The sequence below is a fragment of the Sturnira hondurensis genome, unplaced genomic scaffold (genome assembly GCF_014824575.4).
Source record: "Sturnira hondurensis isolate 20B ecotype Veracruz unplaced genomic scaffold, ASM1482457v3 Scaffold0013699, whole genome shotgun sequence".
In the NCBI taxonomy this organism is placed as follows: Eukaryota; Metazoa; Chordata; class Mammalia; order Chiroptera; family Phyllostomidae; genus Sturnira; species Sturnira hondurensis.
Genome location: NW_028086330.1, coordinates 12,645 through 32,297, shown reverse-complemented (window position 1 = coordinate 32,297; position 19,653 = coordinate 12,645). Strand labels below are relative to the sequence as shown.

At 40.5% G+C, this 19,653-nt stretch overlaps 1 protein-coding gene across 1 annotated transcript; it reads right to left on the bottom strand.

The window, feature by feature from the left end:
- Nucleotides 1–15,379: 15,379 nt before the first annotated feature.
- LOC118998064 (cold shock domain-containing protein E1-like) lies at nucleotides 15,380–18,809 on the bottom strand. The gene is given in 1 exon segment (XM_037061982.1): nucleotides 15,380–18,809. A coding segment is annotated over 1 exon segment (2,349 nt). The 5' UTR covers nucleotides 18,582–18,809; the 3' UTR covers nucleotides 15,380–16,232.
- Nucleotides 18,810–19,653: the final 844 nt, after the last annotated feature.

The window sequence follows — 19,653 nt, the reverse complement described above, 5'->3', positions numbered from 1 at the left end:
TTTTTCCCTGAACTGTTCTTTCTTGGGTGGCTTTCTCAGGAACAAATAAGTAAAGTACGAAGCCTTAATTCAGCCAGGGTGATATTGCTTAGGACTTGAGCCAACTGTTGTTTTTTCTCTGAGAGTGGTCATTAATTCTAGGAGATTCCAAATTATCAGAAGTGTAAAGGTTAGAATACTAAGAAACAGTAAGAATAAAAGCAACACCATATATCCATTAATGCCACGTCCGTCCTGCTGGAAAACGCTTCTGTGAAGCCGTTATCTCCAAGTCGTGACTGTGTCAACCGACATGGCTAGAAAATGCTTCTGTGAAGCCTTTGTCCCCAAGCCGTGACTGTGTCAGCCGACCTGGTTAGCACTGGACGCGGCATCCCCAAGCCGTGACTGTGTCAGCCGACCTGGTTAGCATTGGACGTGGCAAAGGAGTATCTCATTATGCTTTTAATTTGCATCTCCATGATGGTTATTGATGCTGAGCATCCATACATATGTTTCTGAGCCCTCTGTGTGTCCTCATTGGTGAAGTGTCTGTTCTGATCATTTGCCCATTTCTTAATTGGATTGTTTGCCTTCCTGGAGTGGAGTCATATGAGTTCTTTACATATTTTGGAGATTAAATCCCTGTCTGAGGTATCATTTGCAAATATGTTTTCCCATATGACTTATTTTCCTTTCATTTTATCCATGCAAATCTTTTTTTTTAAATTTTGATGACATTTTATTTTTTTATTCTTCCTTTATGTCCATTGTGTCTAGGAGACACATCAGTAAAAATACTGCTGGGTGGAATATCTGAGATTTTCCTGCCTATGTTCTCCTTTAGGAGTTTTATGGTGTCATGACTGTAATTATACTCTAAAGATCCTGAAACACCAATTCAAAAGAACCTATCATCCAATGTTCATAGCAGCATAATTTACAATATCCAAAGGTCAGAAGCAACCTAAGTGCCCATCAGTAAATGAGTTTATAAAAAAGCTATGTCACATTTACACAATTAAATAGTACCCAGTAGAAAGAATTCCTACCCTTCATGACAACATGGATGGGACAGGAGAGCATTAAGCTAAGTGAAATAAGCCAAGCAGTAAAAGAAAAGTTACCATATGGTCTTACCTATAATTGGAACCTAATCAACAAAACAAACAAGCAAACAAAATACAACCACAGACATGGAAATAAAGAACATGTTGATGGAAACCAGAGATGAAGGCAGAGATGGATAATGGGGGATTATGGGGTAGGGCCATCAAGGTACATCCACAAAGGACATATGGACAAAGCTAGGAAGGGTAGGTTTGAGGTTGGGAGATGAGAGTGGATGTGGTAGGGGGTCGTGGAGGGGTAAAACTGTAGACAGCTGTAATTGGACAACAATAATGTAATTAAAAAAATAGAGATTGTGTTGAATCAAAAATTGCTTTGGATAGTATGGACATTTTGATTATGTTAATTATTCCAGTCCATGATCAGGGTATATGCTTGCATTTGCTTGTATCTTACTTTATTTATTTAATCACTTTTGTGTATTTTTCTGTGTACACATCTTTTTCCTCCTTGGTTAGATTTATTTCTGGGTACATTAGTTTTCCTGTTGCTATAGCAAATGGTATTTTCCCCCAACTTCTGCTTCTGATACTGTATGCTGGTGTATAAAAACGCCTTCAATTTCTGAATATTGACTTTGTATCCTGCTGTTTTCTAAATTTAGTTATTAGATCAAATAGATTTTTGGTGGATTCTATAGGGTTTTCTATGTACACTTTCATGGTATCTACAAACAATGACAATTTTACACCTCCTTTCCAACTTGGATTCCTTTTACTCTTTTCTTGTCTGATCACTGTGGCTAAAACTTCCAATGCTGTGTTGAATAGAAATGGTGAAAGTGGACATCCTTGTCTTTTTCTTGTTTTTAGTGAGAAAGCTTTCAGTTTTTGTACGTTGAAAATAATGTTGGTTGTAGGTTTCTGGCATATGGCCTTTATTATGTTGAGGCATGCTCCCTCTAATCCCACTTTGCTGAGTGCTTTATCATAAATGAACATTATAACCCTGGCTGGTGTAGCTCAGTGGATTGAGCATGGGCATGTGAAGCAAAGAGTCACCAGTTCAATTCCCAGTCAGGACACATTCCTTGGTTGCAGGCCAGGTCCCCATTAGGGGACATGTGAGAGGCAACCACACATTAATGTTTATCTCCCACTCTTTCTCTTTCCCTTCCCCTCTCTCTAAATAAATAAATATATACAATTAAACAGTCCTCTTTTAATTTAGAAAAATAAATGAGCATTATACCTGATGAAATTACAGGATCATGTGATTTTTCCTTTCTTACATGTGCAGTTTTGCATTTATTGATTTGCATTTATTGTGATACCCTTGCATGTTTGGGCTAAATCCCACTTGATCATGGTGTATGATCATTTTAATGTATTGCTGGATGTGGTTTGCCGATGTTTTCTGGAGATTTGGGCATCTATGTTCAACAGCCATATTGGCCTATAATCTCTCTCTTTGTTGTGTCTTTATCTGGTTTTGGGTTAGGATGATGTTGGCCTCATACAAAGAGTTTGAGAGTCTTCCCTTTTCTTGTTATTTTTTTTTAATAATCTGAAAAGGATTGTGTTAGTTCTTTCTTGAATGTTTTATAAAATTCTTCTGTAAAACTGACCAGTAGAGTTTTTGTGACTAAGATTTTTTTATTATTATTTTTATCATTATTTCAAAATATCAGTAGGCATTCTGTTCTTTCTTCATTCAGTTTGGAAGATTATGTTTTTTTTTTTTAGAAATTTATCCATTTCTCCTAGGTTTTCAAGTATTTTGGCATATAGTTGTTACTAATGTCTTTCAATCATTTTTATTTCCTTGGTATCAGCTGTAATCCCTCTTATTTCATTACTATTTGTTTTTATTTGGGTCATTTTTTTCTTGATGAGTCTGCTTAAAGACTTGACGATTTTACATTTTCAAAGAACCAACTCTTGGATTTGTTGATCATTTGAATTGTTATTTTAGTCTCTACGTCATTAATTCTGCTCTGATCTTGATTATACCCTTACTGCTACTCACTTTGGGCTTTGTTTTTATTCCTCTAGTTCTTGTAGATGTAAGGTTAGGTTGTTTGTTTTCCTTTCTGTCTTTCTTTATGATCTTATTTAAGTAGGCCTGTATCATTATGAACTTCCCTCTAAGGACTGCCTTTGCTGTATGCCACAGATTTTGGAGCATTGTTTTTCCCTTGATGTTGTTTTTTAGTTTCAAGCCCTGTAGTCTGAGAAAATGCTTGATATGATTTCAATTTTCTTGATTTTGTTAAGTCTTGTCTTGTGTCCTATATGTGGTCTATCTTTGAGAAGGTTCCTTGTGCATTTGGAAATAACATATTGCTCTTCTTTGGTATTAAAACTCTTCTCTCGCTTCTGGCCAAGATGGGGGCATAGGTAGACACACTGTGCTTCCTTGCATAACCACAATAAGGACAACAAAAATTTAGAAACAAAAACAAACAACCAGTACTGACAGAAAATTGAACTGTATGGAAGTCTGACAACCAAGGAACTAAATTAGACAAATTCATCCAGACCAGTAGGAGGATAAGAATCAAATGGCTAGGTGGAGAGGGGTCACGGCAAAAAAGGGGTGGTGGTGGCTGGTGGACCCCAGGTGTTCAAGGTGGCAGCAGGCATACCCAGCAAGGTGGCAGATTGTGGAGGGGTGCCAGCACACAAGGTGGCTGGGGGACCCAGCACCAGCTGGGTTTTCATTTTCATTTCATTTTCATTCTCAAACTTACCACTTAAATAATCTCATTTCATAAAGATACTTCAAAGGATTGCCAGAACAGCACTTACCATCACAGACGCCTCTAGAATTCATCAAGTATTGAGATGAAAACTTGTATGTGGCAACACAAAAGCTTCTGATTGGTGATCCCCAAAACCCACTTCTTAAGAATTATTCAGGTGGGAGAGGGAGAAATTGGTGGCAAGGTAGGTGGGAGCAGAGTCTACTTTCATCTGCACATGGATGAAACATTTAATCAATCTTCTGAGGAACAGAATGAACAGCAAACATTATCTCAACATTTATGAAGATTGGAGTCTAAAAATTATAGAGGACATTGAAAAATTAGATGGTAAGGAGAGTGTTTTAGGATAATATGGTTGGTCCCTCAGACCACCACAGGGACAAGGGTGGCTCTAGTCCCAGACCTGGTACCTGCTGAGTCTGCAGCAGGATTCTTGGGAGAGAGCAATGTCAATGGCTCCTTTCCCTGCCAAACAAGGTTTGAGCATCACCAGGAGGGATCTGGAAGCATGAAGTTGCAGGGGGAGCATAAAAACAAAGTGTAAACACACAGGACAGATATGTACTCACTGAGACTGTGGACTCTTGCTGGGAAGAATTGGGCAGTTGATGGACCCTAACTAGTCTTTCCCTGGTCTGGTTGTATAGTTGGGCTGTGTAAGAGGCCAGGTGCTTGTTTGGAGCAGCAGGCTTGAATAAGAGGAACTTTTCAAAAATAAAAGAGGAAGAAAAAGACACTCAGCAACTGTTTGCAGAATTCACCACAACAGCAGCCCTCATATCCTGTGCCCCTACACATGCCCCCATGTGAGCTCACACCTGCAGCCCTTGTGAAAGTGCACACCTGACCACTTGGCCCAGTAGCTGCCTATCTGATCACAGCAGCAAGTCAAGTGCTTAGTTCTGGCCTGCAGCCCCAGGAAAAAGTGCCTGACAGTGCTGCCCAGAGGCACTTCCCACACTGCTCCTGCTCCCAGGACCCTGCAGGGCCAACTGGTTCTCTAAGAGGAAAGTGGAGATGCCCCCACAGAGGAGCTGCAAGGCTTAGAGAGTCAGCAATCCCCTGAAAGAATTAACTCAGTGGGAGGTCTAAACCACCCTGAAGAAGTTCTGAGAGTCACTAGCATCTAGGGCAGCAAAGAACTAGAAGGTGGTGTGTGAGTTGCCCCTAACTGGTGCAACTCAAAAACAGCACAGCCAGCAGACTGAAAGCATAGACTTAGCACAGAAGGGCACTGGGGGCCCAGCATAGAACTGGGGAACTGGGCTGCAGACTGGGCAACTGTGAAGAGTGCAGCTCAGGAAGGGAGAAAAATGAAACAAATCCCTCCTCAGTCTAATGCAGCCAGGAAGACCAGCAGAACTGACTTGGGCAGTTTATGCCAGCAGACGGCTTTAAAAATATATATATATTTTAAATTCCTTCTTCTTTCTTTCCTTTTTTATTCCTCCTTCCTTTCTTTCTTTCTTTTTTTTTTAATTTCCACAAGTGAGACAAAAAACCTTGAGCTGTGAAAAGATGAGAGTTAGACCCAAAGAGGAGTCATCCCAAACTGAGACAGTGAGACACATTTCACTTTGGTACTTCAGATAACTTGCAAGTCATCATATATTTGTATTAGTATTTTTCATTATTCCTGCATCTTTTAATTTATTAGTATTTTTTATTCCTCTTCTTTCTGTTTAGTCTTCTTCACTTGGTTTGTTAAATTGCATGGTTTGACCGGTTTCCCTTCTTGTATCATAATATATTTTTTTTAATTTTCTGTCTTTCACTTCACTTGTGTTCCACTAGCACACTGCTCTAGATCCCATACTTCCTATTCTTGTAATTCAGATCATATAGATTCTGTCATGATTGTTGCTCCATTACTATTGTAAATAATTGCTGTTCCACACAATTGTAAATACTATACAGCACTCCTCCTAGATCTTAGCTCACTTCACTGTTTCCTGATTTTATTACTGTGGTGGTTAACTCTATTCTCTCCCACACTACACTTATTTTCTATCCTTTATTCTCACTTTACCTCATAATCTGACTCTCCACAAGCTCACTGCTTTCTAGATCCAACTCATGATCCTTCCCTGCCTCTAAAAAGAGACTTATATTTTCTCCACCCTTTCTAAAAAGTGGCTAATTAGATGAAATATCATGGTTAACACTATACATATGCAAAAGATATCCTATCTCTTCTCTAAAATTTGGTACTTATATACCATCTACTTTAATGTATTAAAACCATCTACTTTGGTGTATTCTACTTTAGAATACACTCCTGCTGTCGTAAACCATTTTGCCTTCCCCCTCAAAATGATCACAAAAAAAGTAGATGGGAGCTGTGAACACCAGTATAACTGCTAAAAGAGGAAACCTATCAACAAATAAAAACAGAAGAAGATTAAGGAGGGAGTGGAAACCACACTAACTTTAATCCAGGACCAACGTGGAAATACAACTAAATGGTAGAGAAAATACTCAGTAAAAACAAATGAATAAGAGTGAGAGAGAAGCCTCAAAACTTCATACACACAGAAGAATCAGCTTGAACATGACCTGCCCACACCTGCACAAAATACAACACATGGTGCACGAAGTGACTTTCACTTTAAAAGCTGAAGGGAAGGACCCATCAAAGAAAGACCCAACAACAGTCAAAACCCAAAGACAGAGAGTGAGCCAACATAAATGAAAGCCCAAGACCAGTGAGCAACTAAATATCAACAAGGATATTGCAACACTGAACAATGTTCTAGATAAATGGACTTAACAATTATACAGAGAGATACTTTCATCCCAAAGTAGCTAAATACATATTCTTTGAAAATGTCCTTGGGACATTTTCAAAGATAGACCACATGGCAGCACACAAAATAAGCCTCAACAAATTCAAGAAAATTGAAATTATATCAAGCATTTTCTCTGACCACAAGGTACTGAAATTAGAAACCAACCTCAAGGAAAAAAAAAAAAACAACTCAACAACATTCAAACTCATGGAGATTGAATAGCATGCTATTAATGAGTCTGTCAAGAATGTGATCAAGGAAAAAATCAAATCAAAAAGTTTCTGGAAACAAATGAAAATGAACTTACAATAACCCCAAACTTATGGAACACAACACAAGCAGTCAAGAGAGGGAAGTTCATAGTGATACAGGCCTACCTAAAAGAGATAGAAACATTTCAAACAAACAACCTAACTCTACACCCACAAGAACTGAGGAACAGCAACAAAGACAGCCCAGTGCAAGTAGAAGAAAGAAAATAACCAAGATCAGATCAGAACTAAATGACATAGAGACTAAAAGCACAATTCTAAGAACCAATAAATTGAGAAGCTGGCCATGGTTTACGTGTTTTTATCTTCCTATTAACTTCTTATGCTCTCAACTAATTTGCCTTTCTCTTCCTTATGTATTTATGGGGTTGAAATTCTGGAGGCATCTATTCTGCAGAAATCAAGGTGCTGCCAAATATTTTATGATGTGGAAGGAAGTTAAAAATAAATTATTTGACTTAAAATGTCAATAATTTATGCAAATGAGAGCCCCATTGTGAATACATACACTTTGCATGTTGGGGATTATTTTTAAAAATATATTTTTGTGGTGTGGGTTTTGAGATGCTGTGAGCTGAGGATGTGCACTTTGTGATGTATCAAAGATGTGTCCTTTATAAGGTACCTAGTGGAAAAAATCGCTACATTTTGTCCTTCTCTAAGTAATAAATATTGCATGAGATATGCTGGCACCAAAGCATGTATACATTCGGAAGAAAGTATTGGAACTTGTAAAGATAGATACATCATAGGTGGAGAGCTAGAAAGAGTTGAAAGTTAAAAATAGACTGAGCCTTAGAGAACTGGGAGCAAGAGTCTTTGATGTGTCTGGCTTTGACATCTTGGGCTATCTCACCTGAGGAAGCTCAGTCTTCACACAGAATAGAGGAGAGCCAATATTGGTGTTTCTGCATGCTGGTGCTTTCAGATTCAGGGCTTTTGATGAAAAAGAAGTTGAGTGAAAAAATGTACAGAAAGAGGGCTGGTGTGAATCAAAGGAACAGGGCTCTTGTTAGTCAGATGTTAAGCATTTACAGGAGGCACCATCGCAAGTTGGAAGGTAGGCAGACATGGGTGAGACTGGATTACATTGAAAGACAGGGAGAAGTATGTAGGGCTGGAGTAGCTGGACCCCTGAAACAAGTGTCTGGACTTGGTGTCAGTTTGAAGGGAGAGACAGGTGGGCAGGAGTAGTATCAGTTGGAAGTCAGGGAGAGGTATGGTGCTCTTGTCAGTTTGAAGAAACGGAAGTTGGACAGGGATAGAATGAATCAGAAATAAATGTAAGGTGCATGGAATTTCCATCTGTTGAAATTCTGGGAGAGGAAGCAGGCCTCACATTAGTTTAATTGTTATTGTTGTTGTTGTTGTTGTTATTGCTGTTATGGAGTTGGGCAGATTTATTCTTGGCCTGTATTATTGTCTGATTTTTGAAGACCACTTATTGAAGAGACTTTCTAAAGTGTTGTTGCTTTGTTTTATTTATTTTAACTGATGGTGTTTTGCTCATGTGTTCACTATAAAATGAACCATCTTCATCCTGTGCCTACTTAGAACATGGAACTTGACTTTGTGAAATTCAGACCCAGAGTCAGTTTTACAGACACTAGTGAGAGCCCCTTTCTGAGAGCCCCTTCTCCTTTCCAGCTTTCTCTGTAAATTTTTAAGCATCCTTTCTGTAACTTTCGAGGAATGGCCACAGAAATAAATTGTTTCTGCGACCTGATTCAGTCCTGCTGACATTCAAGCCTCTCATAGGGAGCCGCCTCTCAGCTGCTTGTATGTTTCTTTCCTCTGGAGCTATGAAGGAGGTGACTTGGCAGTTGTGGTGGAGAAGGATGACTTCTAGTGTGGCAGTTGCATTGGGTCGATCATGCAGGCAGTGTGGGGCATCAGTGCTCAGCCTATGTTCCGGAGATTGGACCCGCAAAACTATTGAGAAAGTGACTTCCGCGCATCTCCAAGGACACCTGGAAGGGTTGATCTGCACTCGCTAATGCTGCCTCTTCTCCCACGGGGACTCAAAGACCAAATGTCAGTGGAGCCTGGAAACAGCAGATGTTGATGCCTGGAGTCTACTCCAGAGGTGCCTACTGACCCTGGGTGTATCGGGTGGACGGTCAGTGTGGCACACACCCGGCCACCTTTGCTCCTGGGGTCCTTCCCTTCCTTGGCAAAACCTCTGAATGTTTTCTAACTCCTGATATGAAGATGTGAAGAGACAGGCCACCCTCTGCCTACATGGATTCTGGCTGCTGTCTACCTGGCTCGTGCATGTGTGGGCCTGGGTGCTTGTCACCAAAGCAGACTTTTTGCTGAGTCCAGTTCCAGAAGTGGGGACAACCATGGGCTGTGCATGGAGGCACTCGAAGGGTGAGTCTGTTTGGATGTGCATAAGCTTGGGTCCCAGACATTGGACTCAATTTCTCTATACTGTTTTCTCCAAAGTCCCCAGTTTGGGGAGTGCAGTGGGCTATCCTATGAGTGAGGAAGGCTGGACACTGTTCTTGTCTTGCCTGCAGTCTCCTCTGCTTCTTCCTATTCCCACATCCTTCCTAGCTGTCCAGCCAAGTTTGTGTCCACCCGTAGTTCTCCAGGGCCATCAACTCATGGCTTTTGGCTTTACAAGGTACATCTCTGGCTGCCTGGGTGACTGTTTACCTGGGTGGTAAATTTCACAAATTGAGCAGTCCTTGACTTGCACTGGTGGGCACAGCAACTGGGTTGAGAAGCTGACCCATCAGTACCAACCATACTTGCAAATAGCTCACTTGAAAATACTGCACGTAGGATGCTTAAGCTTTCTATAAGTGAAGGAAGATGGAGGGCAGAGGAGTAAATACAACAGCCTGTTACTTGTAGTTGTACAATACAGTGATTCAACATTTGCCTTGCCTATAGTGCAATTCGCCCACAAAACCGGTTCAACTATCATCATGCAAACTTATGATCAGGCTATTAAATTTATACCTATCTTTAAAAAAAAGAGTAAACACATGACTATGCATCATAAAATCATTGTAATGATCGCCATATCTGTTACTGTCTATAATTTAGGGATGTTTCACAGTGGTATCTGCTGATGTGGACCCCGACCCAGTGTCCACGGTGTTATGGCTGAGAGGAGACAAATTAACATGGACTACTGGAGTCCTGTGGAGGGAAAGGAACAGCAAGGCCACTCTCTCAAGGGGAGAGTGCACCACCCCTTGCCAGGACAGGCTTTTATTGGCTTTGATTTGCATAGGAATACAGGGTGTATATAGAAAGCTCATCAATCATTGTCAGGCAGTAATGATCAAATAGATAACATTCAAAGAACTCTGAGGGCCTATTTTGAGTCAGGGTCAAATAGCTAAAGGGCCATAAAACTTTTTGGAAACAAACTCATTTCATGCTTGGACCTTTATCATTTAAATTGAGGGTATTAGCAAATCATGTTTCACAGGATTTAATGCTTTCTTTCATAGGCCTGATCACCCCAGGGAACCTGACCTTTCCAGCACAGGGCTGCACCCACCTCCAGCATTGTCTCAGGCTTAGGTCGAGCAGGGGAAGTAAGATAACCAAGGGATTGGGAGACTTCTTGAAGGTAGAATGAGGACTCAGGCTATGACAAAGCTGAGGGGTGAGGGTCCATCACCCCCTTTCTCCATAACCCTCAATCCTTCCCTGAGGGTCCCCTCATGACCATGCCTGTCTTAGGTTGAACCTCCCTTGAGGATGCTTACCCAACATTGTCTCACTGGTCATGCAGTAGGGACCAAGCAGGATGAAGTAAAGTGGGCAGAGCCAGTGCTACTGACAGGGAAATAAGCTTTGTCCCCTTAGTAGCTCAGGGTCCCAAGGTTTCTCACTCAGACTTAGCCATGGGGGGGTTATAGCTTCTGAAACTAGGCAAGGTGGTTCCCAACAGTCTGCTACTACAACACAAAGCAACTCCAGTCAGGTTTCTCTGCCTACAAAGGGTACCCAGTTTAGCACTTCCTTGAGAAAATTTCTAAATTGTCACAGAACCACTTGCCCCAGGTTACAACGCTGTGTGACTCTTCCAAGTTCACCAAACTTGCGTTCAAACAAACTCTTCAGTGGCCTGCATTGCCACTGTAGAAGCACAGGGGAGGAGTCATCCCTTGACATGGTAAACTTCCCAGACCAAGAGGTGTGCAAACAGAAAAGGAAGGAAGAAAGGACAGAGAGGATACAGAGACAGAAAGAGAGGGCAAGAGACAGAGTAAAGTTTCCAAAGTTTTCTTCTGCTGCCATGATACTAGAGGAGGCCTACCTGCTGAATGGTTGGCCATGTTTCCAACCTAGAGGGCTCACTATGGAGCCAAGTAGTCAGTCCCCACCAGACTGGTGGTGACTCTTATAGCTTCCAGAGATAAAAGGTCAGCCACATGGCTGGGCTGAGTGTTACAGGTGATATGGAGGGTTGATGGAGGCAAGCAGGAAAAGAGTATAGGGAATGAGGGGAGATAGGAGCACACATTGTGCAGGAGAGAGCAGAAGGCAGTTTAAAGGTTCATGGTAGGTATTCATAAGATCCATTGCCATTGTTTTTCATTTATTCATATCATCTAGAAATGGCACATAGAAGTTTCTAAAATACAAATTTCTTTCATGTACATGTGAAACAAGCTCGTATCACTTACAGAATATTGATGCCTGGTGACCTGCAGAAATGTAAATATGCGATTACTTCCCATTCCTCCTCCTGCCTTCATTTCTATTATCTGAAAAGTTCCAGTGGCAGTGTAGTGGCTGATCCTTGTTTAACTCTACAGGTTATTTTTCTTGAGATTCAGGGAGAGAAAACACTAAAAAAAAAAAAAAAACACAGCAAAGTACTCAGAGTAATACCCATTCCAAGTTTCATTAAGCACATAGCCTCTGTGGTGTTCTCACTCTCCCTCCACTCATGTCTCCCTTCTTACCCAATCCCAAACTATCCTACCCCACCTGACACCACACCATCATCACAAACACCACCACTCTCCCAGTCCCAACTCCAGAGCACTCAGTCGGCTGCCTCACTCCAGGGATGCACTGTTCTGTCTATAGCACAGGAATCGACTCACACTCTGTCATCTTTGATGACTGGGCTCATATCAGGTAGCACAAGGTTTACTACATGTAGAGTCACCCACGTTTGTGCATGTATCAGTGTTTTGTTCCTTTGTATGGCTTCAGTATTTCTCATCATAAGGCTTTCATCTAAAATAAATAGGTGATGGATTTTTCCATATGCTAGCAAATATGAGTCCCCCTTCTGCCTGTGAGAAAATGCAAGTCAAACAACCTGAGTATAGAAAAAAAAATATGAGAGAAGCATACGGATATCTGTTCGCTGCTCATGGTTCTACGGACCATCACTGGGGACCCTTTAAAGTCTGGGTAAACCACATTCCCTTTGTGCTCTGAGGCTTGATCTGCCCCTGACATGGAGGGAAATAATCTGGTGACTGTCACCCACCCCCAATTTGGAAACAGTGTGCAGGAACAACATGCACAATGAGAATGTAAATTTTGTTATTTTTTTATTTTTTAAAGATTTTATTTATTTACCTTTAGAGGAGAAGGGAAGGAGAGAGGGAGAGGAATATTAGTGTATGGTTGCCTCTATTGTGTCCCCTGCTGGGAACTGGCCTGCAACCCAGGCGTGTGCCCTGACTGGGAATCAAACCATGATCCTTTGGTTCACAGGCCCATGCTCAATCTACTGAGCTACACCAGCCAGAGTGAGAATGTAAATTTTAAGTAAAGATACTGCGTGTTCTTTGTTTCGCATTAAACTGAATTGTGATTCTCTCTTTTTGGAGATTTCAGACTTAGAGAAGTGACAAATTCTTGAAGATTTTAGGAAGACAGACCATTTCAGTGAAGGAATGTGAGATGACTCAGGAAAAGGCACATCAGTTTTAATGTTAAATACCTGACAGATGACTCAAAGTATCATTGAAAAAAGTGTACATACAAACCACTGTGATAGAATGGAGCATGAGCACAAGAGTGGTTTAAATGTAAAAAAAATATATATAAATTCAACATCAGACTGAATGCAAGAAATTAGCCACCATCAAAGAGGTGTAATGGCATGGTCACAAATAGGTTTGTTTTCCTCAGTTAACAAAATGCATCGAAGGAAATAATTGAAGATACACCCGACTAATGTCAAACTGTAGTTTTCTAAGTGAAATTATTATTTTTTAGCTCAGGCCTTCATGCACCTCAAAAACTGGGCATTTCAGGGTGAGCACCAGATATTGGTTCTTTCAGTGTTTCCTGGTGGTGTTACTTTAAGTTCTGTCTTATTTCCCTTAGTGTGGAAAGCACATCAACTTGGTTTGGCTGAGGCTTGCATTTGGAAGGACCTTCAGAAAACCTAAAGCCAAAGTGTTCTGTAGTGATTTGATTTGGTTTGATCCACAATACCATCTTCTCATGCAGAACCATTGTTTCCATGACTACCTACCTGTTCACTTCTCTGGCATTCAACACCACCCAAAATATCTTGTAGAGACCTGTTACTAAGTGAGCACTGTTTTGCTTGCCAGCACAAGGTGACACAGCCCACCTTCAGCTTCTGACTTTGAAATACCCCCTCATCTGTCTGAGATTCATTTGGATTCTCTAAACAAGTTGATGGTAGAAAATAAGCCTTGAATAGATTTTGTAAATTTAAATTAGACATAGCAGGTGCTTCCCTGGGCCTCGGATTGTAAAATATCCTGCTTGACTCACTGTGTCTGTTCATCTTGTGAATTTTCCTTCCCCTATGACAAGCCTTCTTTGTCATTGGCATATGGTTATTGTGATACTGGAGAAGCTCATGGACATTAACCTGTCCACATTTCCTGGTGCCATGTACATGGTCCCAGGTTTCATTTGCAGTGTGACGGCTGAAAGAGATCTCTGGCAGCAGTGGAGAAACAACAGGCCCACTCAGAATATTTGGAATGATTATGGATGGAGTTCGTTCATGTACCTAGTATTTAAAGCACCTCCTACCTGTGTTACTCTATGTAACATGCAGCATAACTCAATAAAATTTCAGACACAGGTGTAAAATTAAGTTTTAGACAAAGGGTCAGACAGTCACTTTCCTATTTAGTTCCAAATATCAATTTTATAATCTTCTCTGCATCTGGAAACATTATATAAATTATGGCCAGAATGGCAAATCATAAGACATTGAAATGTGTGTAACCTCTGTGTCCTGCATGAAGGCCTCACATCCCCAAAAACTTGTTTGAGGGGGGAAAATTTGAGTTGTTGATGAGGAGGACATATCAGAAATTTAAATGTAACCCAATCCTGTCTCAAAGTGTGGACTTTCTATTCTTTTCCACTAAAGCTACCTGCTCTGTCTTGGTTCCCTTCACCCTCAAATTCACCATTACTGACCTATGCAATACAGATGGTACGAGGCCAGACTTGTGGAAGTTCTACTGCACAAAGTCAGTTGTGAAAACCTGGTGAAAATACATGGTAAAAGCTCCCCACTTTTTGCACCTTTCTTCCTCTTCTCATCGAATTTTCTTTTTAAACTTTACAATGATGTGGATTGATGAGGAACAGTTTCAGGTCAAGTCTGGAATTGCCACAAATAAGTGATGTGACTTGAAAGTAGCAAACTTGCCTTTTGATTCTTTATCAGTAATATTGAGTGTTATGAAGCAATGATTCTACACTGTTATCTTTCTGGTTAAATGTGGGAAGCATATTTTTTAATTTAGAATGTTATGCTTTAAAATTAATAAGAAAATACTGGCCTTAACTGCCATGTTAGATCGTTCTTCCTTGACAGATATTTTTAGAACACTTCATCGAAAAATGCACTTCAATATTTTTCCTAGTGTACATGGGACACTTTCAAAATAGATAGCTTACAAAGTGACAAAACAAGACTCAAAAAATTCAAAGTATTTTAGATTATATTAATAGTATTTTTCTGAACACAGTGGTACCTAAAATCAAGGTACAGGAAAGACAAAACAACAATAAAACTTATGAGAAAATTATACATCATGTTTCTAAACCCCCAATACATCAGAGAAAAAAAAATAAATGAAAATGTTCCTTGACACAAGTGAAAAGAAAATAACCTTACTAAAATGGAGATACTTCATAAATAGTTGTCAAGAAAACATTACATCTGTACAAGACTGTAACTAGAGTGAAAAAAAGGGGGGGGGGTTCTCCTGGAAATAATACATTGGAGGAAACTGCACTACAGAAGCTTATTCTACCTCAACAATGACATAGTCTTATACACCCATTCCCCTGTTTGCTGACAGAAAAGTGATTTCAGTAGCTTTTTTGCTATCAAGCTTACCATGAAAATGATATTTCAGTAGATACTTCAATAGAAGTGCTAAAGACAGTATGTATCATTGGAGGCACCATTCATTTCATCTTATACTGAAATGAGTGCAGTGACCTGGTGTTATAAGCACTGAAGAAGATATTTGCTTTTTTTTTTCAGGCACAACTTTTTATTTTTTTTGTTTTGTTTTGTTTTAAATCAGTAAAAGAAACTGGGTCCTAGAAGCTGCAGTGATCTAAGCAGCAGCAAATTTGTGCATTTGTCTTTGTTTAAATACGTTTAAATTATCACACTCCTGGCACACCTCATTTGCATGAAATTCTGCACCATACATACTAATTGTAGTAAATTTACCCATCCCAATCCCATCCCAGGAAAAAAAAAGCCTACTCTGGAAGATAATTTTCATTGAAGTCTAATGAAACTTTCATTAAGTGGACTGTGACAAGATTATAAATGATATGAAAAATAACACTTTAACATTTGGCCATCAACTTAAGGAAATGATTTGCCTATACAAATTTTTGCAATTAATATAGTCTACCCTCATATGGTCCTCAGAATTAAAGCATCATGAACAAGAAAGAAAAGATAAAGAATGCAACTGAGTGCTAAGGCAGGACACCTTGCCAGAGAAATGAAGGTAGAGTATATACTAAATATCAAGTGCAGAATTTCATAGGGCCAACAAGGTAACAGTCTATTATTTTTCACCTAACACGGGCAAAGTGGATTCTGCAGTTACCAGTTGCGTTATATGCACCAAATAAAGCTCCTAAAATTGATACTACAAGGCGCCACCTTAAGTTTTCCAGGCTGCAACTGTGCATAATTTTAAAATGGTTTTCTTAAATTTATTTATTTTTTTAAACATAACACGAGGAAGATGTTAAAATTGGTGTAATAGCTCAAGAGAATAAGTATTCCAGATTTTAGGGAGGGATGAAGAGGGAGATATTCAGACCCTTCACTAGAATCCCCCCAGCTTGATCATAGCAGATTAATGATGTGCTTTGTGGATGTGGTTAGTCAATGACACCAGCCTGACGGATCTTTCTTTCCGCACCAAATCCCATCGAGTTATCTGGTCCCCTTGGCTGACGAAGAATCATTAGGCGAGGAGCACTGGCATCATCCGGGGTGATGTTCTTCAAGCGATTGACTAGCCTGTCAGGCCGTGGAGCTGCGACGGCCTTGGGGCCCTCACAGACTCACCAAACATTACAGGCGCTGCACTTGCCAGTGCGCTGATCAAGAATCACTGAGAATTCCACCTCATCTCCAGCCTGTAGCTCAACGCCATCCTGAACTTCTTTCACATGGAAAAAGAGCTTCTTGCTATCTCCTACTTCATAGTTAATGAAACCAAACTGATCTTTCACACACTCCACAGTGGCCCTAGGCAGAGGTGTGATGTTGTAGGCCATAGTCTGTGCATTTTGGCCCAGGACACACAATTGGAATTTGACAGTCTCCCCTTTCTGCAGGCAATCCCCTTTGTTAGCCATTTCAACTATGCCAAATGGATAAACCTCGCCTTTCGAATCCCCTTCGTCCACAATCTCGATCATTCCTTGGTACTCAGTCTGTGTTGGATCGACACTCCTCAAGGGGCGAATAGCTTTACCCGAGTAGATGGTAGGATCAGCTTCTTCAGTAATGCCATTCACTGAGTGTGTTTTGTTGACTTTTTCTCCACTGACTTTGTTGCCGTTGCCTTTGCCTTTGGACAAACTGTACTCCACCATGTTCCCCAGTTCCAGGCTATCGATATCACCAGATAACTTACTGTAATGGAAAAAGATTTCCTTATCATGAATGGCTGTTTCAATAAATCCAAAATTATCCTTCAGAGTTGCCACATAACCCAAGAGCCTCTTGGAGTTAGAATTACGACCTAAAAGTCGCACACAGGTTGCAATCTGCTGTCCAGACTTCTGTTTGTCACTAATACTGAACTCAACCTTATCCCCTATTTGAGGAGAAGTAGATCCATCCACATCCTTGGCTTGAAAAGCAATAGTCAATTTCACCCCACAATCATCATAAGCAATAATACCACCCTCAGCCTCCTTTTCTTTGCCTTTATTTGGGCTAGTGGTTTTGGGATTGGGAAAAGTGGCTTCTTTTTGTACAGTGCCCAGAAAACGATGATCTGAATGGGAATGGAATGAAACCGTGCCCTTGGGAAGTTTTTTAATCCTAATAGCATGATTTCTTTGGGCAGAGAGCATATCAGGAACCACAGTAAACTCTACTTCATCTGCAACATGGAGCTGGTTCCCATCCAGAATTTCACTATAGTGGAAGAACATTCGAGCATCACGATCCACACACTTGATGAAACCAAAACCATCTCTCATGGCGGCAATTACACCCATTTCTCTGGCCTCATTAGTGAACTGAAATGTACTCGGTAGAACTTCTATGTTGGTTGCTCTTCTATGTTGGTTGCTCGGTAGAACTTCTATGTTGGTTGGTTCTAATTTGTCATGTCGGTCTGCTGAAATATTAAACCTAACACGATGGCGTTCCAACGGGGTCACCTTGGATTTTGTATCTTTGTCTCCAAAGGGAAGTTCTTCAGGAATCATAAAGTCAACTTTAATGCGTCCTGGCAACGGGTCATTCTGGTTTTTACTGGGTACTTTGGGGATAACTTTGGTTACGGTTCCTTCAAAATGTTCAATGCTGATATCTTCAAAAATGACTGTCCCTTGAGGCAGTAGTCTGACATCTGTTGCAACCTCTTTACCATTTCTGTCCTTGATTGTGAATTCCACGTCATCTCCAGGCTGTAAGGTGTCTAAGTCGCCTTTAAATTCACTATAGTGAAAGAATATCTCTTTTACAACATCACCTCTTTCAATAAAGCCAAATACCTCCTTCATGGCACAAACGACGCCCTGACAGCGGGCTTGTTTCTTTTTCGCCAGCATAATGTTTCGAGCACTTACAGCACCAGTATGTTTATTGTTATCAATTACAAAGTTTATTTTATCTCCGGTTTCCAGCTGAACGTTCCCTTCCACATCTTCAGAGGTGTACGTCAGATAAAACACTTCCTGTCCATTCATTCGTTCTTCAGGGGCGATTTCCTGTTTTATCTTCACCAGTTTAATAGCAATGGGCTTCCTGGTCCTCCGGTCAGATGATAATGCGAATTCAACATCATCTCCTACTTTTAAGTCCTGCAGGTTGCCATTATACTGTGAACAGTGGAAGAAAAGTCTAGCTTGACGTTCTGAACACTGAATAAATCCGTAAGAGGTTAGCAGTTTTTCGATAACCCCCGTTACACGCAGTGCTGCTTAAGTACCATTGGGGTACCCATTGTGTCCTTTGTTGTGGAGAAGGTTTGGATCAAAGCTCATCTCGCAGTGATAATCAAATATTGCACTTTCAGTAGTATTTGCTGAGGATACTTTTTCAGCACACGTTTCAAAGGATGAAAGTTCCTAGTATTAAAAAAAAAAAAAAGAGCGAGAGAAAACGATCTACGAAGCTACTGAAGAACACGACCGCCGCTGTCTGGGCAGCCTCACAGCGAGCGCGGCGTGGAGGAAAGCAGAGACTACTAGCAGCGTTGGGAAGTGCTCTTGCAAAACTGTTGAGTAGGCACAAACTTCTGGTTTCAGATCACATGTTGTGTCTTCAATTTAAGTGTACTCTTCTTTGGTCTTGTTGGTTGTTTCAAGGCTTGGTCTTTGCCTGATCTGAACTTGAAGCAGCAGTTTCAGGTGGTAAAGTCTGTTCTGTTACACTTCATACCCAACAGCTCAGCACCCCCTCTCCAGTGCCGCCATAAGCAGCACGACCCGGTAGGTAGGAATAAATCTCACTTTTCTCCAGAAGATATTTGCTTATAGCCTGGTTCATATGAAACATTCTCTTTCCTGAATGATTTTGAAGAGTTCAAACATTTCATTACTGTTTTATCACAGAGAAATGCACTTGGTGACAGAAAGCTGACTGTTAGATTCATATTTACTTTGAGATTCACAAAATTATTTTGTCCAATTCAGGTATCAGGCTGTACATGCATTTCTGCAGGAAAGACTACATTGGAGAAAACTCTACTATAGAAGCTCATTCTCTTTCAAAGTTCACATAGTCTATTCATGCATGCACTCATTTGCTGATGGAAAATAATTTCAGTAGCTCTTTCACTATAAAACATTCCAGGAAAAGTATATTTCAGAAATATGCTTCAACAGAATGCTGTAAAGAGTATGGGTTATCTTGGACAGCATTCATTTCATTCTCTACTGAAGTGAGTACATTGACATGGCCTTAGTTATTGTAGATGGGTTTTGTTGAAAACCCACTACTTATGAAATATTTTCATTCCTGAGTGATTTGGAGGAGAACAAACACTTCTGTATACTGTACTTCTCTGAGTGGACAGCACTTGGAGCCCCAAAAGTGTACTGTCATATTCATATT